Source organism: Elephas maximus, chromosome 6 (assembly GCF_024166365.1).
Source record: "Elephas maximus indicus isolate mEleMax1 chromosome 6, mEleMax1 primary haplotype, whole genome shotgun sequence".
Classification (NCBI taxonomy): Eukaryota; Metazoa; Chordata; class Mammalia; order Proboscidea; family Elephantidae; genus Elephas; species Elephas maximus.
In genome coordinates, this window is record NC_064824.1 from 108,208,191 (window position 1) to 108,232,450 (window position 24,260).

Sequence of the window (24,260 nt, forward strand, 5' to 3'; positions counted from 1 at the left end):
CAGCGCGGACCGCTGTCCACAGTGGGAGGTGCTGAAAGCAAGGAGCGGGCGCGGGGGCGGCGAGGCGGACAGCTCCTCGGAGCGCCCCCCTCCTCGCTCCGCGGCTCCTCCAGCCCTCCCCTCCTCCCGCAGCCATGTTCCGCGTGCGGGGAGGGGCGGGGGAAGGGGAGAGGGACTCGGGATCAGGGCGGAGAGAGCCAGCTCTGCCTTGGGGAAGGAGGGGATGAGAGTTGGGGGGAGCAGCGGGAGGAGGAGGAGGAGGCGGTGGCGGCGGCTAGCGAGGAGCCGGCGCTGGGTCCTGCAGTAGGACTCTCGGGAGCCACCATCATGGTGAAGAGGAAGAGCTCTGAGGGCCAGGAGCAGGACAGCGGCCGCGGCATTCCCCTGCCCATCCAGACCTTCCTGTGGCGGCAAACCAGGTGAGGGGCGCAGAGGGCGCGCCGCGGGTCGCCCTGGGCTGGGGGCGCTCCTGGGGCCGCCCGAGTCGCCGCCTCTGCCGCCGCTGCCGCCGCTGAGGCCGCGCCACAGCCTGCAGCTCCCTCTCTGGGACTAGAAAGCAAGCCCTCTGCACCCTCTTAAAAACGCGCATTTTTTTTTTTTTAAACGTATCAATGAAGTTTGACGACAAGTAGATTGGCAGTTGTCAAATAAATATATACATTATTAGGTGGCGGGAGGGCAGATAGCCTGGGAAGCGGGGGCAGGGAACTGGTGAAGATAATTATGACTGGCTGTGCTCCTGCGTCCAATTCCCTCTCCACCTCCTGCTGTAATTCTACGCGGTGACCTGTTGTTTTTCCAGCTCCTGTTTGGCGAATATCTGCTATGCCCACTTGTTAACTATTTTTGCTCGGATTCAGCCAGTATAATCTTCCTGTCTAAAGCCCTGACGGAGAATGATTTTTGATAAGGGATTGCTTTTTCCTGGAAAGGCCTAAAACCTCTTCCAATTAACAGAAAACAAAATTTTCTTTATTATTATTATTAGAGATTTATCGGAGAGGAAATTAGATTCTGGAAATCATGACCCACACGCCATATTTATTTTTCAGCTTTCGATATGACTGTGCACATCGGTGATGCACCACTTGTAACCCTTGATGATTTAGACTCTGATTAAAAGTCTTCAGGATAAGAGCGGGTACAGAAGACCGCAGAGCTCCACATTTATTTCATAGATATAATTACACATGTAAACGCCTAGTCATCAGCTGTTCAACACCTGCTCATTAACAAGCTGTAGGGAGACATGAAATTTGAGTTTCATAGGATCATGTCGTGTTCATTGAAAATATGTCATGAGGGTATTTTAATATATTTGTACTTATGTTTATAACAAATATCTCTATTGGTTTTTCAGTGCATTTTTGAGGCCCAAACTGGGGAAGCAATATGAAGCCTCCTGCGTGGTATGTGCTTTTCACCATTTAATGATTAATCCCATATGCCGTGTGGTAACTTGAACTCAAAGAAAGATGTTAAATGATACTGACTGTATAAATTATTTCATTCAGCACGTATCATTGAGCACCTATATGCCAAACGCTGTTCTAGGTGCTGGGAATAGGGAAATGATTAAAATAAGCATAGTGGGATAGGGCAGGTCATCATCAAATAAGTGGAATACATAGTAAGTCAGATGGTGATAAGCACTACGGAGAAAAATTAAGCAAGAAAGGAGGTGAGGGAGCATTAGAAGTAGGGATTTCATTTTCATAAGGGGAGAGTGGGTGAGGCCTACCTGCTAGTGTGATCCTTGGACAAAGATATGAAAGAAGGGAAGGAGAGAAATAGTTGAGGGAAGAGCAGAGGGAACAGTATGTCTGAAGGATCTCAGGTCAGAGTAGAAATGAAATGGCAGGATTGGCAGAGGGAGATTAGTAGGAGAGGGTAGGGAGATAATGCAGAACCACGTGATGGAAGTCCTTGCAAGACAAGTGTGAAAAGTCAAATCCTTAACCAACAGTTGAGACTGTTACATAATGGAAGTTCATATAAGAGTGCCTGTGAACAATTCAAACAAAGCAGTATGCAACTCTGAATTTGTATGTCTTGCATATGTTGTGCAAGCCTGAAAATGGAAGATATAATTACGGAAATAATGCTATTGATATTTAAGCAAAATAAAGTTCACTTATCCTGAGTGCTAAGGATATTCCATAACCTTACAAATTCCCATTTTGTAAATTGAGAAAATAAGTCATAAAATCATCCAGCAAAATTGAAATAAACTTTTCACAAATTTCCTTAAAACCGGGAGCTCTTGTAAAAGCCTTTACATTGCATATAGTATAGCCTAAAAGTAGACGCATAAACATTTGGATATTGGCATGCATATTTGCAAATGACTACATGAATGTCTCTGTATTAAGGAGTTGTGAAATGCATTAGGGCCACAAACTATGGTGGAAGCTAACTGAAGAGTTAAACACACTCACACTGACACATAGACACTCAAGTAGGAATTAGTTTTGTTCCATCGCCTGCCTTTCAAAGTTGTCACAGAAATATCTTTATAATTAATTTTCTGATAAAGATCTTTTTTAATGAAATTTGTTGTTGTAGTTAGTGTATATCAGAGGGACTTGACAATTAAAATATGTGAGCCTTCCTTAAACCATGCCGACACTTATCCTAGCTTAGAATGTTGTTGTTAGGTGCTGTCGAGTCGATTCTGACTCATAGAGACCCTATGTACCACAAAATGAAACACTGCCTGGTCCTGCGCCATGCTCACAATTTTTGTTATGCTTGAGCCCATTGTTGCAGCCACTATGTCAGTCCATCTAATTGAGGGCCTTCCTCTTTTTCACTGATCCTGTACTTTACCAAGCATGATGTCCTTCTCCAGGGACTGAACTCTCCTGACAGCATGTCCAAAGTATGTAAGACGTAGTCTCACCATCCTTGTTCTAAGGAGCATTCTGGCTTTACTTCTTTTAAGGCAAGCTTTGAATAGTCTAGACTTTTTCTGTTCTTGGCTAAGAAGTGTTTAGCATTTTTAATGTAGTCATAAAGTTTCACAGAGCTAGATCAAGTATCATGTATATGAAATGACGTATACCAACAATATATGTTGTTGTTAGGTGCTGTAGAATCACTTCTGACTCATAGTGATCCTATGTACAACAGAATGAAACACTGCCCAGTCCTGCACCATCCTTACCATCGTTGCTAAATTTGAGCCCATTGTTGCAGCCACTGTGTCAATCCATCTCCTTGAAAGTGTTCTTTTTTGCTAACCCTGTACCTTGCTGAGCATGATGTCCTTCTTCAGGGACTGATCCCTTCTGATCACTTGTCCAAAGTATGTAAGATGAAGTTTCATCATCCTTGCTTCTAAAGAGGATTCTGGCTGTTCTTCTTCCAAGACAGATTTGTTCATTCTTTTGGCAGTCCAAGGTATATTCAATATTCTTCACCAACACCACAATTCAAATGCATCAGTTCTTCTTTGGTCTTCCTTATTCGTTGTCCAGCTTTCTCATGCATATGAGGTGATTGAAAACACCGTGGCTTAGGTCAGGCTCACCTTGGTCCTCAGAGTGACATCTTTGCCTCTAAATCCTTTAAAGAGGTCTTTTGCAGCAGATTTTTCCAATGCAATACGTTGTTTGATTTCCTGATTGCTGCTTCCATGGGCATTGATTGTGGATCCAAGTAAAATGAAATCCTTTACAACTTCAGTCTTTTCTCCATTTATCATGATGTTGCTTATTGGTCCAGTTGTGAGGATTTTTCTTTTCTTTAAACTGAGGTGTAATCCATTCTGAAGGCTGTAGTCTTTGATCTTCATTAGTAAGTGCTTCAAGTCCTCTTCACTTTCAGCAAGCAAAGTTGTGTCATCTGCATATCGCAGATTGTTAGTGAGTCTTCCTCCAATCCTGATGCCCCATTCTTCTTCATATAGTCCAGTTTCTAGGATCATTTGGTCAGCATACAGACTGAATAAGTACCAATATAAACCAAATACCAATCAGGTTCTGTTCATACAAATCAAATGTTTATTAATTTAATTCTGATATTTGACAAATATAACTACATATATGTGTATGCTATATAAATACATATATATGTATGTAGCTATATAAATAGAAAGATAGTGAACCTTTTCCAGGGTTTAAAAGATTATAAAAAGTTGTATTAGTAACACTTAAGAAGAAAATTGCATTAACTACCCAGAGCTCGCTAAGATTATGACATGAGTAACTTATCCTCCAAAATGCATTCACTAAGACTGTATAAATCTTTATAATCTTTTAATGTCTAACATACTCAGCCTGTACTTAATAAATACTTCAGAACCCTGAAGGCTGAGGAATTTAAAAGTATTTGGATCTCCATCACCATCATATCTAAAGGCATTTACTTGGTTTCTTAAAAGAAAACAAGACTCCATCTCTGATTGTGCTCCTTACCCATACCTCAGTGTGGCTTTAATTATGAAGATAAACTTTTTTTTTTTTTGTATAAAAGTAAATAGTTTTCTTTGCAGAGTCTTTGTATTAAGCTGTGTATTTTTCTCAGGCATCCTGATAGTTCAATAATACAGTTTGGACTTTTGGAACTTGAATGATGATCACTCTACAGGGCACGTACAGTTTTCTTCACCATTGGAACATCAAGTGCCAATCAGGGTCTGTTCATACAAGTCAAATATTTGTTAACTTTATTCTAATATTTAGTAACCACACGTATGCCAACACTTTATAGTGATATCCTCCCCCACTCAAAAAATATGAACAAAAAAGAATTGACACAAAAGGACAAGTATTGTATGATTCCACTCACAGGAAATAGGCAAATGTATAGAGGCTAAAGTTTATTAGTGGTTACCAGGGGTGGAAGAGCGGGGATAAGTGTGAGTCTTAGCTTAGGCACTGAGTTTCTGTCTATGGTGGTGGAATAATTTGGAAAGGGATAGTGGTGACGGTTGCATAATGTGATGAACGTAACCAATGTCACTGAATTGTACATGTGTAACATCGGCAAATGCTTTGTTAGATGTATTTTTATCGCAATAAAACAATTAAAAAGAAAGAGAGAGAACTGCGTAGGCCAAACTTTTACTAAGGTGCTTCATTCTCTGATAGTGTCTCTGGCCAGGGCACCCATGGTTGTGAAGTGGATTCTGACTCACAGGGACCCTGTAGGACAGAGTAGAACTGCCCCATAGGATTTCCAAGACTGTAATCTTTACAGAAGCAGACTGGCCACATCTTTCCCCTGCAGTGGCTGGTGGGTTCTAACCTCTGACCTTTTTGGTACGCAGCCAAGGGCTTTAACCACTGTGCCATGGAAGAGCTAAAAAATCAGCAGAACAAAAATGGCTTCCTTTTTTTCCCTCCATCTTTCTTTTATCCCTTCCTCCTTCGTTCTTTCCCTCCTTCCTCCTATGTTTTCCCTTCTTTCTTTGTGCAACATATGTACTGAGTTTTTCTGTGGTGCCAGACATTATGTAAGGAGAGTCCCATGCCACATCATTGCTGAAGACACAGGGTAAATCAGGGACCACAAAATCAAATTTTTTTTTTTTAATTTGTATTTTATTTAACACTTGCTGAATACTGACATAAATTCTGGCTTTGACAATTTCATTTTAACCTACAGTTGGATGACTCAGCAATATTTTTAAAAAATATTACTTACAAATATCTCATGAGGTTAAATGTGTTTTTTTCTTTGTCAGAAAAAGCTTATTTTGATGGAAATAAAAATCATGTAGTAATTGAAGCCTTCTGCATTGGATCAAAAGCTTGCAAATAGGTAGACAATAGGAAATTATTACTGACCCATTGGCTTGCATATCACCATATACAGTGAAATAGAATGTGAACACACCCTAAATAACTTAGTGTCTTGAGTTACCTTGCTGTTTATTTTTTCATCAAGTAGAATCTCTATTTCCTTATTTCACATGCTTTGTTTTTGAATCTGCAGTCCTTTGAACGAGTGTTGGTAGAAAACAAACTGCATGGCCTCTCCCCAGCCCTCTCTGAAGCCATCCAGAGCATTTCCAGATGGGAACTGGTGCAAGCCGCTTTGCCTCATGTCCTCCACTGCACTGCAACCCTACTTTCAAACAGGAACAAGCTAGGTTGGTGCTACTGTATGACTTCTTCATGGCATGCCATTGTCTTTTGTGTCAGTAATCACAATAGCAGTATTTATTGAGTACTTACTACTCTTCCAGGAAGTTTACCTATGTTATCTCATTTAATTCTCACAGTTCCATTATATTGGTTCCTGTATTACCCCCATTTTACCAATGACGAAACTAGCTCTTTTGTTTTTAACTTTTTAAAAAAAATTTTACAAGTAATACTTGAACATATTCTTTTTTAACATTAAAATACCATAAGAAGCTAATCACTCTCACAACAAGATGAGTACCAGCTTTGGTTGTCCCTTTCATCTTTCTAATTCCCAGAGCAAACACTTTTATGAATTTGGCATGTATCCTTTCAGACTTCCCCAACTTTGTGGTACTCGCGTGTGTGTGTGCACGTGCACAGGCACACACACACATGCACTTGCATAAAGATTTCTTTTTGCGTTATTTTGCAGATTGCTTTTCTCACGTAGCAATGTGCCCTGGCCATCTAGCCCATGTTAGTGAACATGCTCTTCTCCATCCCACTCCCTCCCCTCATTTGGGTCTCCATTCAAATGTTACCCCTATAAAGACGCCTTTCCTGGTCACACTGTCTAAATGATAATGGTCGTTATCTTCAAAGCCTGTACTCTTAACCCCTGTACTGACTGTTTGGGAAAATGTATAGGAATCTGACTGAAGAGATGTGATCATGCCGTTTCCACCCCTACTGACAGCGTATCATTCTTGAGGGATCACAGCCAGTTAGGAAGCCCAGAAAAAGAAGAATGAGCCCTGCCAGCAGCAGTGGTGAGAAGTATAGAAAAGTGTTAGTGCCTCTCAGGAAACCGAGCCACAGAGCAGAGCAGGAATGTTCTTCCCAGACCCAGGGTTGACATCCATTTTTGCAGGTACAGAGTTTGCCTTAACCTAGCTGTATGGTTGACTCATGCAGGCCACCAGGATAAACTGGGCGTTGCTGAGACAAAACTCCTTCACACCCTGCACTGGATGCTCCTGGAAGCCCCCCAGGACTGCAACAGCGAGCGTTTTGGGGGCACAGACCGAGGCTCCAGCTGGGGTGGCAGCAGCAGTGCTTTCATACACCAGGTTGAAAACCAGGGTTCTCCAGGGCAGCCTTGCCCAAGCAGTACCAATGACGAAGAAGAGAACAACCGAAGGAAGCTTTTCCAGAACTCCATGGCTACTGTGGAGCTCTTTGTGTTTCTGTTTGCTCCTCTGGTACACAGAATCAAGGTAAGCAGAAAGCTGGCACTGGGACTGAAAAAAATAAAAATTATTTTTTGACTGAGGGGGGTGGAAATGAAGTGAGGGTGGGCTTCAAATGATGTTTCAGTATTTAGAGTCCGTGTCATTTTACCATCTTACAGCAAGCCAAGACAGGGAGAGATTTATGTCTATATTAAACTGCTGAACATAATCCCCAAAACACAGACCTCTGCTTATTATTTATCTACTTAAAAATCTTCAGTGGTTTTTCATCTGCCACGAGATAATGTCCAACATATTAAACATGGCGTTAAGTTCAAGCATGATCTGGGCATGAAGTTCCTTTCTTGATTTACCTCCTGCCAGTCCCTACTGGACACCTCATGATCCAGCCCCATAGGAGCCATTCCCTGACATGCCTTTACTGTTTGCTCTACCCCCTGTTCCTCTGACGGTGCTTGAAGCTCCAAATCTAACGTCATCATTCCCATGGAACTTTTCCTCTGACCTCCTCGTGTAGGTTGGATCACCATTCCCTCTGTGTGTCTATAGCAGTTTGTAAATATCTCTATTATAATGAATGACCTAGGGCAGGAATTGTAATTTTTTATGTGCTATGGACTTTTTGACAGTTTGGTATAACCTACAAATTTATTCTTGACATATTTCTAGATGTATAAAATACAAAACATAAGATTAGAAGGAAACCGATTATATTAAAATACAACTCTATCCATGTGCCCCAAGACCTAGAGAAGACATTATAAGTTGAAATCACAGTGCCACCGCTTTCTAGCTATGTGATCTTGGTGATATCTCTTAACCTCTCTGATGCTCAATTGCATAAAATTCTGGATACCTCTAACAAAAGGTGAATATATATGAAACCACATAGTTACAATTCCAACACATGGAAACAACTCAGGAACTATTTGTTACTTCTGTGAATGAATAAATAAATAGCAATACCCCATCTAATGCTAAGATGAGAGATAAGAAGGAATTAATATGCCCAACTGTTCTACCATTTAATAGAATATTACAATCTTTATGAATTTTGTTTCAAGCTAGCAATGTATATATAAAAGTAGTTGTGAACATTAACAATCATTATGAGGGAAATGGACCAACTGGTCTTTTCTCTCATCTTTTTTTTAGTTGAAATCACTTTCTATTGACTCTGTTCCATTTGTGGAAGGGACAGGATTGAAATTACCTGTAAATTCCAAGATGCTTCCCATGCACTGTCCACATTGTCCACCAAACACACTAAATTTTTTTAAATGTTGTTAATCAAAGTAAGTGCTCCTTAAAAATCTTTAACTTTCCATTTAAGGAAGTCTTTTATAAAGGTTATACAGTGGAAAGCATTACCCTTAACTGAAACCATTCGCCTGACCCATGAGAACTGTAGGACCTGGCCCCTGCCCACCTCTTCAGCCTCTTCTCCCTCCACCTCACTAGCCTCCAGGTTGTTCACTAACCTCCAGGCTCACAGGAGGCTGGCTCTCAGACGTCTTGACACCTGAGACTCCTCAGCTGTCTGGTCTTTGAACTGGTTTTTCCTTTTACTTGAAACACTTTCTCCCATCCCTACCCTCTACCCGCAGATTTTCACATGAATATGTCCTTCTTATCAATTTACTGACAACTCAAATGTCTCCACCTGAGACAGGACTTCCCTGGCTACTTTAGTGCTGCTAGCAAATTACTTTTTTCCTCCTTAGCACTTCTCAGTGCCTGACATAATCCCACGTATTTGTTACATGTTTACTACCCCCCATATCCGCTAGAACAGATGTTCCTTGAGTGAAGAGACTCTGCCTGTCCAGTTCACATCTGTATCTCTAGGGTCTAGGATAGTGCCTGGCTTTCATCAGTCACTCAATAAATATTTGATGATGAGCTCACTGACTAAACCCAAGTTACTGTCAGAGCTGTTGCAGGTGCCAAAAGTAAAACTACATTTGGTAAAGAGTCCTTAAAATGGAGAGAGAAGGAGTCTCCCCAAAAAAAGACAATCCATAAAGATGTCTGTTGAGAAACATTCTCTGCAGTTGGAAAAACATACAGAGGTACCCAATGTGGCTGTAATTTTATTTGTAGGTTGTAGCTAAGAGTCCAAGTTTTGGAAACAGATAGGCTTGTATTTGAATTCAGTGCCTGCTTCTTCCTACTATATAACATCAAGCATTTAAGTTCTTTAAGTCTCATTTTCTCATGCTTAAATTGGGCATAAGAATAACACTGTTTAAATGGGGGCGTTGTGAGAATTCAATAAATTAAAGTGCTCGATCTAAAACATAGAAATTCGTTAATAAATCTTAGTTGCTTTCAGTGTTGGCATTTTATTGATATTTAGTATCATGTATGATGAGTAGAAAGGGCGCCAGATCTTCTTTCAGGAGAGATGAAATAGTTTAGGAAAACTGGCCTCAGACTCCCAGATTTAATCATGGCCTAGGAAGGCTTTGATTCTGATGAAGAAAAGCAACTTGAGTTACATTCAAACCCACCCAGTGACACCATGGAAAAAAGGCCTGGCAATTTGGTCCTGTAAAGATTAAAAAAAAAAAAAACAGCCAAGAAAATCTTATGAATCAGTTCTAGTCTGCAACACACGGGGCTCCCACGAGTCGGAATCGACTTGATGGCAACAGGTTTGGATTTTTTTTCTTCTGTTTTAAATGTAGTAGTAAACAAGCCCTAGCAACACAGTGGTTAAGAGCTCAGCTGCTAACCAATAGGGCAGCAGTTCAAATCCACTAGCCGCTCCTTGGAAACCCTACGGGACAGTTCTACTCTATCCTATAGGGTTGGTATAAGTTGTAATCTGCTGAAAGGCAACAGGTTTAGAAGTAAACACATTTAGAATCCCTTCATGTTATCACTGGAACAGGCTTTTAGCAAAAACAGGAAATACATGTAAAATCTGTGTATGTTAATTCTACCACTGTTACACCTTCTGGTTTTTCTCAGGCTGTTTCTAGACCACCTGTCTCTTGGCTATTTGAGTATAAAGAGCGTCTTCTCCAGCTACTGAGTTTCTGGTTCCTGTGTGTGCATACATAGCTTTGGGTGACCCATTAGAGAGGACTCTAGAATTGGAATTAGGGTCTCAGAGTGTATGCACGAGGGCAAATTAAGACAGCTTATAAAGGAACATACCGACACAAGAGGAGGCCATAAGTGTTGCAGGTATTCAGGTCTGCAATGGATTTGCTTGATTTGGGGGGAGGAAGCATTTAATGCTCTTTAACAAACAATTATGTATGGACGATCCAGGAAAATTGCACAGAACAGGGAAATTTTAATTTGTCTTCAAGAAATATACACTCTAGTTGGAGACATATGAACTAAAATAAAATGATGACAGTATCAGGCAGTGCTAAGTGTCACACTGATAGGGCATATAATAAAGGCAAAATTTCAGTACAAGAAAGCTCATTTCTCGTGTGCGGAAATACTGCAATTTCCAGCGAAGCTTTACTTACGTCAAGGTTACTTACAAGAAACAGAAAAGGACTGAGCACAGAAACTAAGAAATTATGGAAACCAGGTCAATTGAGGTTTGGCTTCCTGTATTTCTGGAGACAAGTGGGATAAGCTTGGCCTACTGGATCTAACACCATGTTTAATACCATGCAGACTTCTGCCTGTCCATTTCAGAAGAATTCAGATGACTATCCCCTTAACTGAGATCTGTGTGACTAGCTGCTTACTCAATATTTCTATCAAATGTCTAGCTGAATGCCTAACAGGCATCTCAAAATTAACATGCCTAAGCATAGGCTCCTGATATTCACCAAACCTGCTCCTTCCTCATCTTCCCCATCTTTATCAATGCCAGAGCCAAAAATCTTTGACTTCTCTTTCTCTCACACTTCTAGCTGATCAACAAATTCTGTAAGATGTATCTTCAATGTGTTCAGAATCAACCACTTCTCATTTTGCCCACTCTTACACCCTTGTCTATTCATCCTCCACCTAGATGAGAACAATACCTCCTCAACGATCTTCCCTTCCAACATTGTCCTTCTTCAAACTATTCTCAGTGGCCTGAGTGATCCTATTAAAAAATAATTCCAATTATGTCACTCCATTACTCAAAACACTCCAGTAGCTTCCTGTCTATATCATCTGACAGTCCATAAATTCTGTGACTTTAATTTTTTCTGCTCTTCCCTATTCACTTAACTACAGGACACAATCTCCTGGCTGTTTCCTGACCCACTACGCATGCTTAGGGCCTTTGGACTTGTTGATCCCTTTTCATGGTTGTGCTTCTCAGAGTTATCTACATGGCTATTCCTTCATCTCATTCAAATTCTTTTTCAAAATTCACCTTCACAATAAGGCTCTCCCTGGCCATCCTGTCTAAAATGTCAACACCTTACTTTATACTTCTCTTTGCCTGCTTTTCCTCCTTTGTACTATTAAAGCAAGGATTTTTAGTGCTTTGTTCACTGTTGTGTTTCAGCTCCTAAAGTGGCACAGTGGAAACAACCTAAATGCCAATCAACAGATGACGGTGGGAATGTAATATGGTACAACCACCTTGGAAACTGATTTGGTGCTCCTTAAAAAGCTAGAAATAGAAGTACCATACGATCCAGCAATCCCAGTCCTTGGAATGTATCCTAGAGAAATAAGAGCCTTCGCATGAATAGATACATGCACACCCATGTTCATTGCAGCACTATTCATAATAGCAAAAGGATGGAAACAACCTAGGTACCCATCAACAGAAAAATGGATAAACAAATTATGGTATACACACACAATGGAATACAATGAAATGATGAAGAGCAATGATGAATCTGCAAAACGTCTCACAACATGGATGAATCTGGAAGGCGTTATGCTGAGTGAAATTAGTTGGTCACAAAATGACAAATATTGTACCATTTTACATTCCCACCAGCAGTGTATAAGAGTTCCAGTCTCTCCACAACCTCTCCAACATTTATTATTTTGTGTTTTTTGGATTAGTGCTAGACATGTTGGGGTGAGATGGTATCTCATTGTAGCTTTGATTTGCATTTCTCTAATGGCTAATGATTATGAGCATTTCCTCATGTATCTGTTAGCCACTTGAATGTCTTGTTAGGTGAAAAAATCACCAAACCAAATCCATTGCAATCTAGTCGTTTCCGACTCATGGCCACCCTATAGGACAGAGGAGCACTGTTCCGTATGGTTTCCAAGGAGCATCTGGTACATTCGAACTGCCGGCTGTTTGGTTAGCAGCCATAGCTCTTAACCACTATGTCAGGAAGTGTCTGTTCATATCCTTTAGCCATTTTTTAATTGGGTTATTGATCTTTTTGTTGTTCAGGTGTTAAAGTATCTTGTAGGTTTTAGAGATTAGACCCTTATCAGGCATGTGGTGTCCAAAATTTTATTTCCAGTCAGTAGATTGTCTTTTTACTCTTCTGTTGAAGTCTTTTGATAAGAATAAGTGTTTGATTTTTAGGAGTTCCCAGTTGTCTAGTTTCTCTTTTGGTGTTTGTGCATTGTTAATTATGGTTTATATCTGTTTATTTCCCAATAGAATCCTTCAATATTGCAACTTGAGGCTTGAATTTTTTCTTCAGTTCTTTCAGCTTGAGAAACTCTGTGCGTGTTCTTTGCTTTTGGTTTTCTAGCTCCAGCTCTTTTCACGTGTCATTATAATACTTTACTTTGTCTTCTCAAGCTGCCCTTTGAACTCTTCAGTTCTTTTACTTCATCATTTCTTCCTTTTGCTTTAGCTGCTCGACATTCCTGAGCAAGTTTCAGAGTCTCTTCTGACATCCATCTTGGTCTTTTCTTTCTTTCCTGTCTGTTCAATGACCTCTTGCTTTCTTCATGTACGATGCCCTTGATGTCATTCCACAACTTGTCTAGTCTTCAGTCACTAGTGTTCAATGTGTCAAATCTATTGAGATGGTCTCAAAATTCCGTAGGATATAATAAAGGTCATATTTTGGCTCTTGTGGATTTGCTCTGATTTTCTTCACTTTCAGCTTAAACTTGCATACGAGCAATTGATGGTCCATTCCACAGTTGGCCCCTGGCCTTGTTCTGACTGATGATATTGAGCTTTTCCATCGTCTCTTTCCACAGATGTAGTCAATTTGATTCCTGTGTATTCCATCTGGCAAGGTCCATGTGTATAGTCATCATTATGTTGCTGAAAAAAGGTGTTTGCAATGAAGTATTTGTTGATCTTGCAAAATTCTATCATTCAATATCTGGCATTGTTTCTATCACCAAGGACATATTCGCCAACTACCGATCCTTCTTGTTTCCAGCTTTTGCATTCTAATCACCAGTAATTATCAGTGCATCCTGATTGCATGTTCAATCAATTTCAGGCTGCAGCAGCTGATAAAAATCTTCTATTTCTTCATCTTTGGTCTTAGTGGTTGGTGTGTAAATTTGAATAATATTCCTATTAACTAGGCTTCCTTGTAGATGTATGGACATTGTCCTATCACTGACAGCATTGTATTTCAGGATAGATCTTGAAATGTTCTTTCTGATGATTAACGCAACACCATTCCTCTTCAAGTTAAATGATGCAGGAAGCGTCAAAACAAGATGGAAGGAATACACAGAGTCATTATATCAAAAAGAATTAGTCAATGTTCAACCAGTTCAAGAGGCAGCATAAGATCAGGAACTAATGGTCCTGAAGAAAGAAATCCAAGCTACTCTGAAGGCAGTGGCAAAAAACAACGTTCCAGGAACTGACAGATTATCAATTGAGATGTTTCAACAAACGGGTGCAGCACTGGAGGTGCTCATTCGTCTATGCCAAGAAATATGGAAGACAGCTTCCTGGCCAACTGACTGGAAGAGATCCATATTTATGCCTATTCCCAAGAAAGGTGATCCAACTGAACGCAGAAGTTATAGAACAATATCATTAATATCACACACAAGCAAAATTTTGCTGAAGATCATTCAAAAGCAGCTGCAGCAGTATATTGACAGGGAACTGCCAGAAATTCAGGCTTGTTTCAGAAGAGGGTGTGGAACCAGGGATATCATTGCTGATGTCCGATGGATCCTGGCTGAAAGCAGAGAATACCAGAAGGATGTTTACCTGTGTTTTGTTGACTATGCAAAGACATTTGACTGTGTGGATCATAACAAACTATGGATAACACTGGGAAGAATGGGAATTCCAGAACACTTAATTGTGCTCGTGAAGAGCCTTTACATATATCAAGAGGCAGTCGTTCAGACAGAACAAGGGGATACTGATTGGTTTAAAGTCAAGAAATGTGTGCATCAGGGTTGTATCCTTTCACTATACCTATTCAATTGGTATGCTGAGCAAATAATCTGAGAAGATGGACTATGTGAAGAAGAACAGGGCATCAGGATTGGAGGAAGACTCATTAACAACATGCGTTATGCAGAGGACACAACCTTGCTTGCTGAAAGTGAAGCAAGCACTTACTAATGAAGATCAAAGACCACAGCCTTCAGTATGGATTGCAACTCAACATGAAGAAAACAAAAATCCTCACAGATGGACCAATAAGCAACATTATGATAAATGGAGAAAAGACTAAAGTTGTCAAGGATTTCATTTTACTTGGATCCACAGTCAACAGCCATGGAAGCAGCAGTCAAGAAGTCAAATGATGCATTGCATTGGGTAAATCTCTTGCAAAGGACTTCTTTAAAATGTTGAAAAGCAAGGATATCACCTTGAAGACTAAGGTGCACCTGACCCAAGCCATGGTATTTTCAATCACATCCTATGCGTGTGAAAGCTGGACAATGAATAAGGAAGACCAAAGAAGAACTGACACCTTTGAATTGTGGTGTTGGCCAAGAATATTGAATATCCCATGGACTGACAAAAGAACGAACAAATCTGCCTTAGAAGAAGTACAACCAGAATGCTCCTTAGAAGCAAGGATGGTGAGACTGCATCTTATGTACTTTGGACATGTTGTCAGGAGGGATCAGTCCCTGGAGAAGGACATCATGCTTGGCAAAGTACAGGGTCAGCGGAAAAGATGAAGACCCTCAACGAGGTGGATTGACACAGTGGCTGCAACAGTGAGCTCAAGCATAACAACGATTGTAAGGATGGCTCAGGACCGGGGAGTTTTTTTTGTTCTGTTGTGCATAGGGTCACTATGAGTCAGAACCAACTCAATGGCACCTAACAACAACATTCTGGTTATGCCATGTATTAGGGCTACTAGCATTGTCCCTATTTTTTCTTCCATAATCTTTATCGTTTTACATTTTATATTTAGGGTCTTTGATCCATTTTGAGTTAGTTTTTGTACATGCTGTGAGGTATGGGTCTTTCATTTTTTTTGAAGTCGGGTATCCAGTTATGCCATCACCATTTGTTAAAGAGACTGTCTTTTCCCCACTTAACAGACTTTGGGCTTTTATCAGATATTAGCTGCGTCTAGGTGGATGAATTTACATCTGAATTCTCAATTCTGTTCCATTGGTCTATGTATCTGTTGTAGCAGTACCAGGATGTTTTGACTGCTGTGGCGGTATAGTAGGTTCTAAAATCAGGTAATGTGAGGCCTCCCACTTTGTTCTTCTTCAGTAATGCTTTACTTATCTGGGGTAGCTCAGTAGTTTTCAACCATGGTTGATAACGGGGAGCTTTAAAAACCTCACAGAGATTCTAATTTAATTGTTCTGGGTTGGGGCAGGCCTCCTATGTTTTAAAAGCTCCCCTGATGGTGATTCTAATGTGCAAGCCGGGGTTGGAAACCACTGCCCTGGTGAATTCCTGGGTCTCAGCTGCATTCATTATTCTGAGGTCACATTCTCTGCAAACAACTTTACATTATTTTGATAGAAGTTGTTTGAAATATAACTGGGTTGTTTAAAATGTAACCTTAGAATGTCATATATTTGAACTTGTACAGTATGAGACTACATTTGAAATGCTTCAGCCTCTGGGAAGGTTGCAATCATGGAAGCAGAGAATGTCGTCCCAGGAAGAGACCTTCAATTATGTATAAGCTGAGGGAGCAGGGGTTATAGAGTCAGCACAATTTAGCAGGTACTTAGCGAGCATATTGTACACTCCTAATTCCTGTTGTTGTGTGAAGCACTGTCATGATGCCAGGGGCTGCAGGAGGGGGTAGGGGTAAAGGATGTCTGATATATCCCTTCCCTCAAAAAAAAAAAAAAAATTGTTGGGAAGGCAACACTATAAAATGATACTACAATATCATTTGACCTTATGAAGGGTCAAAATGTATGTACCTGATTCCACAAATGAAGCAATGAGAGATAGACAAAATAGCCAGCATCTAAGGATGAGGGAGAAAGAAGGGTAATTAGTAATTGAGAGTGATGATAACCAAAAGGAGCCCTGGTGGTGCAGTATTAAAAGTGCTTGGCTGCCAACCGAAAAGTCGGCGGTTCCAACCGACTAGCGACTCGAAGGGAGAAAGATGTGGCAGTCCGCTTCTGTAAAGATTTACATGCTATAGTGTCTGTATGAGTCAGAATTGACTCGACTGCGGTGGGTTGTGGTTTTGATTTAATGACAAACAAAAGTAAAGAGCTCTGCCTAGACTCTTAAAATAAACGGACCTCAATCACAATCACAGCAAACACAAAACAATAGTTTCTGGAGTCCATGTTTTGCTGAAAACTGCATTTTGATTTATTATTAATTTTGCATAAAGCAAACCACCATGATTTCCATAATTGCAATGATAAATTGGGGCCACTGGTTTACACTAGAAACACTCATGTGAATGATGAAAGAAGTTTTGACAGATCAACCCACCCTGAACACAATCTTACGAATGATGTTAAATAACTTCTGCCTCAACTGGTCCCTGCAACAAGTTCTTATAAGTCAATTATTGGACATAGATCTTCTCTTCCCCCAGGAATCTGATCTCACGTTCAGACTGGCCAGTGGGCTTGTTATATGGCAGCCTATGTGGGAGCACAGACAGCCCGAAGTCTCTGGCTTTACAGCGCTGGTGAAACCCATCAGGAACATCATTACAGGTTTGTGACTCAGATGCCCAACAGGACAGTGTTAGCAGACTCCCCCATGCCTAGGAGTGAAGGTGTTGGGGTAATATACCCTTAAGAAGCCAATGAGAAGCACATTTCTTCAGGGAATTAACTAGATGTCTCAGGTAGATACATGAGAAGTAACTGTAAACCAGGAGCACATACAGTTGTGTGACTCTGAGCAAGTCACTTAAAATTCCTGTGCCTCAGTTTCCTCATCTGTAACATGATAATAGTACTTTCTTTACGTAGTTGTTATGAGGAATAAGTAAGTTATATGTAAAACTGCTTAGAAGAATGTCAGGCACACAATAAGTGATATATACACAATGGTTATTATTATTATTGTGTATCATGGAATTGAGGCTCCTTAACAACCTCACCTTAGTGTTTATTCCTATCAAACATTTCAGTCCAGAATTGCCTAATGAAGTAGTCCTACTGTTGAACTATAGGAAAAACACAACATGATAGATTGAAAAGGGCACGGTAAGCTCATGCTTCACCCCAGATCTGTGTCTTACTCTGTAATAACATAACCACTCCGAGTTTTTCCACTTCTGTAAAATAGAGATAATAATGTCCCCTTAAAGGGTTTTTTGTACTCGACTACTAATCTAAAGTTTGGCAGTTTGAACCCTCCCAGCCTGGCGATCTGCTTCCGTTAAGATTACAGCCAAGAAAACCTTATGTAGCAGTTCTACTCTGTAATAAATGGGGTTGCCAAGAATCAGAATTGACTTGATGGCAACAAGTTTTTGTTTTTTTCTGGAATTTCTTAGTGAGGAATAAAATGAGAATTCACACAAAATACTCATTTATAAAAATAAATTTTTATTTTTATTTATAGTGTGTAATAATTTCCATCCTTCTATTCCTACCCCTCTTTTAGTGTCAATAACAAAAATAAAAAAGAGATGAATTGTGGGAAATCTATAACCCATTGCTGTCAAGTCAATTCCAACTCACTGTGACCCTATAGGACAGAGTAGAACTGCACCACAGGGTTTCCAAGGCTGTAATCTTTACAGAAGCAGACTGCCACATCTTCTGTGGAGCAGGTGGTAGGTTTGAACCACTGATCTTTCAGTTAGCAACCTAGTGCTTAACCACAGCCCACTGAGCCACCAGGTCTACTTGGAAATCTATAGAGGCATAGATTTTTTTTTAATGTGTGTGTGTGTGTGTGTGTATTTTTAAATATATATATTATGTATGTGTGTACATGTGTATTTATATAAAGTTTGTTTACTTCATAGGCTTTTTCTGCAGACATTAGGAGATTTATGCATTTAAAAGTGCTTCGTAAAGGACAGGAAATTATAAACATGTTTTTACATACTTTTTGCAACACATGCTTACTAGTTATGTTAATGAATTTTTTAAACGAAGGCGTGAGATATTACACATATATGTGATAAGATGCTTATGGTACAAATCACATTTACTCTAATCATTCAAAAGTAAGGTGAACTTTTTTCATATAATAAATGCATATTAACCTCACAGCTATAACTAAAATATATACAAAATATTAACTATAGAAATAAACAATAAGTATAAAAATAAGTCTTTCATAAGGTTCAGATATCAAGTAACTAACTAGATAAAAGTATCATAGCCAGAAATGATCTACTCCAGATTCCATGGATAGAATGAGGTTGATTTCCTTGGAATAAAACACTGAGAGAAAAGATAGAACAAATGTAAGAGATTTAAAAAAAAAACTTAATAGAAACAAGACAGAATAAAATAAAATATGCTAAGTCAAACAAAGTTATTAGTGAAAAAGCTATACATTTTATGGTGTGTTGATTAAAGAAATTTAATTTTTTTAAGTCCTTCTATTACTTTCCTATACGAATGGGAGATCAAATTTAGGTCTCTGTCTCTCTGTTAGATTAGTACGTAAATCATTTAGCACATGCATAAGAACTATTGAGAAATCATGTCCTCATTTCCCTCCATGGAAGCGCCTGTGCTATTCACCTCACCATCCCTTTGCTTCTGGACGATATTCACAGAGGGTTCCTTTCCCTTCTGCCTGATGCCTGTGAACTTGAAATGGTGCCCAGCATCTGAGGAGAAGTTAGACTCAGTTTAGACAGCATGGCCAGAAGAAAACCAGTGGCACGTGGTAAAACTTGGCTGGTTTCTTGTGACCTTGGAAAATGACCTTCCTTCTTAGCACCAGCTTCCTCAAAATTCAAATGAAGCATGGCCCTCTTAGCTTCCCACTGTCCTTGGTCTTCAAGTAAATATGGAACTAATTTAAATTTTATCTCAGAGGTAGCTTAATGAGGTGGCGAGAGCACTGACTCTGGAGTCAGACCACATGGGCTGGGACCATCATGTAAGAGCCAAATGACCTTGGGCAAGTTAAACTTTCTCTGCCTCAGTTTCTTCATCTGTGAAATGGGTCTAGTAGTTTACCAACATCATAGGGTTATTGTCAGGGTTAAATGAACTGACCTAAGTAAAATGCTTAGAACAGAACCTTGCACATATTAGGTGCTATGTAAATGCTATCTATTATTATTTTTAGTGTTATCAAATATCTAGAACCTTAACCTACTGAGTCAGACTGAAGAGATGCCTATCCACATAGATAAACTAGGAATGCTAAAATTTTTTAATTGGTTACTTGATTTCTCTTACCTGTGTTTTCAAATATCTTTTTTAAGTGATTATTATATCCATTAAAATAGTATTTTTGTTTGAAAGTGAAATGAATTTATGAAATAAAAGGAACATCACAATCTTATAAAATTATCCATCAAATTCCCTCCATTTTTCCATTCTTGTAGCCAAGAGAAGTTCTCCCATCAACAGTCAAAGCCAGAGCTGTGAATCACCAAATCAAGACACAAGACACCGAGAGGTGAGTTTATTATGACCATGGAAAGAAGGAGGGCAGTGATTTCTTGGAAGGCAGTACAGTGTGAAGGGTAGCATAGGAGTTCTAGAATCATGCTACTGGCTTCAAAGCTGGCTCCTCCCCCTCCTTGAATGGGAAAATAGCTTTGAGTTTTCTATTTGTCAAACATGAAAAATAATTTTATGTACCTCCCAGAAGTGTGTTGGTGCTGAAACGAGACAATGTATGAGTAGTGCTTTATCTCAGTGGCTAGTGTGTAATAAGCACTTGTTAAATGTTAGTTATCATTATTCATCCCACATTAAATAAAGTATCATTCTGTAATCAACGTCTATGGCATTATAATTAGCTATGCTGCAGAAATGTAAAAAACTCACGTGTGTGTAATGGTAGTTAATTCTAGAGGATATACCTGCCAAATAAACAAAATAATCTGCTGTCTCCATCTTCAAAAGGGACTCCAGGTGGTCTGTGAGACCTTCCAGTCGGATTCCATCTCACCTAAGGCCACCATTTCAGGCTGCCACCGAGTAAACTCCTTGGATGGAAGTCTGTCCTCCCAAACTTCCCAGGAAAGAGGCCCATTGCATTCCAGGTATGTGACTGCACTGTTAGGGACAAAAATGTATCTTTAATCACCAAAAACTAAATAGGCATTTTTATAGCTACTTAAAATGTTTATGTGCGTGATATGTGTGTATGTATTCTTGGTCAAGGTATAACTGAATTAAAAAGTCCAGAAATGTGCTCTATATGAATGGCTCTCATTTAAACCAACCAGAGTAGAAGAAAGGAGTCCTGGTGCTGCATGATTCAGTGCTTAGCTGCTAACCAAAGAGTTGGCGGTTAGAACCCACCAGCCTTTCTGTGGGAGTAAAGATTACAGCCTAGGAAACCCTATGGGCAGTCCTGTTCTGTCCAATTAACGGGAGTTGACTCAACAGCACACAACAACAGAGTAGAAGTGGGAAGACATCTAATTTAATGAGATGTCTGAATTAGAGAATATTTTAAATATTTAAATGCAGAATCTCAAATGATACTATCAAAGGTTATGTTGCAGAGATGCGTCAGCATACAAGAATATACCAGCAGATCCTTTGTGTTAAAATGGGTGCTTCTAAAGTACTCAGGAGGAATTAAAATGTCTGTTTTTGTAAACCTTCCAATCCTGCCCTTTTTACCTTGTGTACGTAATGAATTTGCTTGCAAATATCTTTTCCAGAGATGAGCACTAGTCTACTTTTTTACTACTAACTGATGAAATTATGGAAGGCTGAATTCATGAGTTTTGCCTTTATACCTGACCAGAAACTCCATCTACTGGGCCTGAGACCATTTTTATATCCCTACTTTCAAACGAGGTTACAGTCTAATGGACTGCATTTTAAAAGGAGGTGATGTTTTTGGATAGCTTTGTTGAGGGATAATTTAGATTTTCCTATAAAGTTCACTGTTTTAAGTGTACAGCTAATGATTTCCACTAAGTTTACAGAATTGTGCAACTATCACCACAATCCAATATTAGAACATTTCCATTACTCAGAAATATCCCTTGTGTCTGTTTACATTTACTCCCACCCCCAGTCCCAGGCAGCCACTAATAAACTTACTATTTAGATTTGTATTTCTGGACATATCACTTAAACGGAATCATGCAATATGTGATTTTTTACACCTGGTTTCTTTTTCTGTAGACATGTTTTCAATTATATTGAGTAGATACTAGGAGTAGAACTGCTGGGTCGTATGGTAAATTTATGTTTAATTTTTTAAGACATTGCCAAAATGTTTTCCACAATGGCTGGATCATTTTATATTCCCATCAGCAATTTATGAAGGTTTATCTCTCTATTTTTGGCAATACTTGTTATTGTGTCCCTATTTTTATTTAACCATTTTAGTGGTTGTGTAGTAGTATTTCAATGTAGTTTTAATTTGCATTTCCATAATTACTAACTAGGAGCCCTGGTAGCCCAGTGGTTAAACTTTCTACTGCTAAGGTCAGCAGTTCAAATTCACCAGCTGCTCCTTGGAAACCCCATGGGGCATATCTCCTCTGTCTTGTAGGGTCACTATGAGTCAGAATTGACTCAGTGGCAATGGGTTTGGTTTTGGAATGACTATGTTGAGTGTCTTTTCATGTGCTTATTGGCTATTCAGGTGTCTTCTTTGGTGAAATGTCTGTTCAAACAATTTACCCTGTTTTTCACTCAGTTGTTTGTCTTATTATTATTGACGTAAAAGAGTTCTTTATATATTCTGGATATAAGTCATTTGTCAGAAAAATAATTAACAAATATTTCCTCCCAGTATATAGCTGATCTTTTCATTTGATAATTTTTAAATGATCTTCTTCTTGGTGTCAGAACCTGGCCACTTGGTTGTTGTTTTTTTTCTTTTTAAAGATTTCTTAGATTTGTTGAAAGCATGAAGCTGTATGAGTGCAATTACTTTTTAACCAAAGTTAAAGTTAACCAAAGTTAAATACAAATACACCGTGCTTCAAAAAAATGAAAAGAATGTGTTTATCTTTGTGTCTTTATTTTGGACCTTAAAGCAAATGGCCCAGTCTAATTGTCTTTCTTATAAAATATAAGTCCTTTTAATATTTGACCAAAATTTGCTTTTATGTAGTTTCTGTTGTTCTTGTATTAATTTTCTGCTGATGCATAACAACTTACCATAAACTTAGTGGCTTAAAACAGCATGTATTTATTACCTCACAGTTTCTGTGTTTCTGAAGTCCAGGCACACGTTAGCTAGGTTTTCTGCTTCAGGGTCTTACCAGACTGAAATTCAGGTGTCAGCAGTGAGGTCTCGTCAAAGGCTTGACCACAGAAAGATCCACTTGCAAGGGTCCCTTAGGGTAGTTGGCAGAATTCATCTCCTTGCAATTGTAGAACTGGTGGCTAGTGGCTGGGGGCTGCTCTCAGCAACTAGAGGCTACTCACAATTTCAGACCACATGGCCCACTCCGTGAGCCACCTCACAACATAACAGGGTATTTCTTCAAAGCCAGCAAAGAGAGAACCAAACCAAAAACTCATTGCCATCCAGTAGATTCCAACTCATAGTGATCCTACAGGAAAAGTAGAACTGCCCCATAGGGTTTCCAAGCAGCAGCTGGTGGATTCGAACTGATGACCTTTTGATTAGCAGTCTAACACTTAACCAGTGCACCACCAGGGCTCCACAAGGAGAGAAATTCTCTTTTTTTTTCCTCCTAGTCTGTTAAGACAGAGTTTTATATAATGGGATGTAGCTACAAAAGTGACATCCCATCACATTTGCCATATAACATCTGGTCATTATCTAACTCTCTAGTTGAATATTGTGCTACTACCCACACCTTTGGAAACCCTGGTGGTATAGTGGTTAAGAGCTACAGCAGCTAACCAAAAAGGCTGGCGGTTCAAAACCACCAGCCACTCCTTGGAAACTCTGTGGGGCAGTTCTACTCTGTCCTGTAAGGTTGCTATGAGTCGGAATCAACTCGACAACAGGTTTGGTTTTGTTTTGTTTTTTTAATTAACTTTTATTAAGCTTCAAGTGAGCATTTACAATTCCAATCAGTCTGTCACATGTAAGTTTACATGTATCTTACGCCCTTCTCCCACTTGCTCTCCCCCTATTGAGTCAGCCCTTTCAGTCTCTCGTTTCGTGCCAATTTTGCCATCTTCCCTCTCTCTCTATCTTCCCATCCCCCCTCTAGTCAAGAGTTGCCAACACACTCTCCAGTGTCCACCTGATTTAATTAGCTCTCTCTTCATCAGCATCTCTCTCCCCCCCGCTGACCAGTCCCTTTCATGTCTGATGAGTTGTCTTCGGTGATGGTTCCTGTCCTGTGCCAACAGAAGGTCTGGGGAGCATTGCCACCGGGATTCCTCTAGTCGCAGTCAGACCATTAGGTATGGTCTTTTTATGAGAATTTGGGGTCTGTATCCCACTGATCTCCTGCTCCCTCAGGAGTTCTCTGTTGTGCTCCCTGACAGGGCAGTCATCGATTGTGGCCGGGCACCAACTAGTTCTTCTGGT

At 39.7% G+C, this 24,260-nt stretch overlaps 1 protein-coding gene across 1 annotated transcript in view; it reads left to right on the forward strand.

The window, feature by feature from the left end:
• Positions 1-284: 284 nt before the first annotated feature.
• Positions 285-24,260, forward strand: part of UNC80 (unc-80 homolog, NALCN channel complex subunit) — a 222,439-nt gene continuing 198,463 nt past the window's right edge. The window contains exons 1-7 of the mRNA XM_049888066.1: positions 285-419; positions 1,361-1,409; positions 5,941-6,097; positions 7,050-7,351; positions 17,212-17,335; positions 20,152-20,225; positions 20,678-20,817. Coding sequence (XP_049744023.1) covers positions 328-419; positions 1,361-1,409; positions 5,941-6,097; positions 7,050-7,351; positions 17,212-17,335; positions 20,152-20,225; positions 20,678-20,817 — 938 coding nt within the window. The 5' untranslated portion in view covers positions 285-327. The remainder of the gene's footprint in view (positions 420-1,360; positions 1,410-5,940; positions 6,098-7,049; positions 7,352-17,211; positions 17,336-20,151; positions 20,226-20,677; positions 20,818-24,260) is intronic.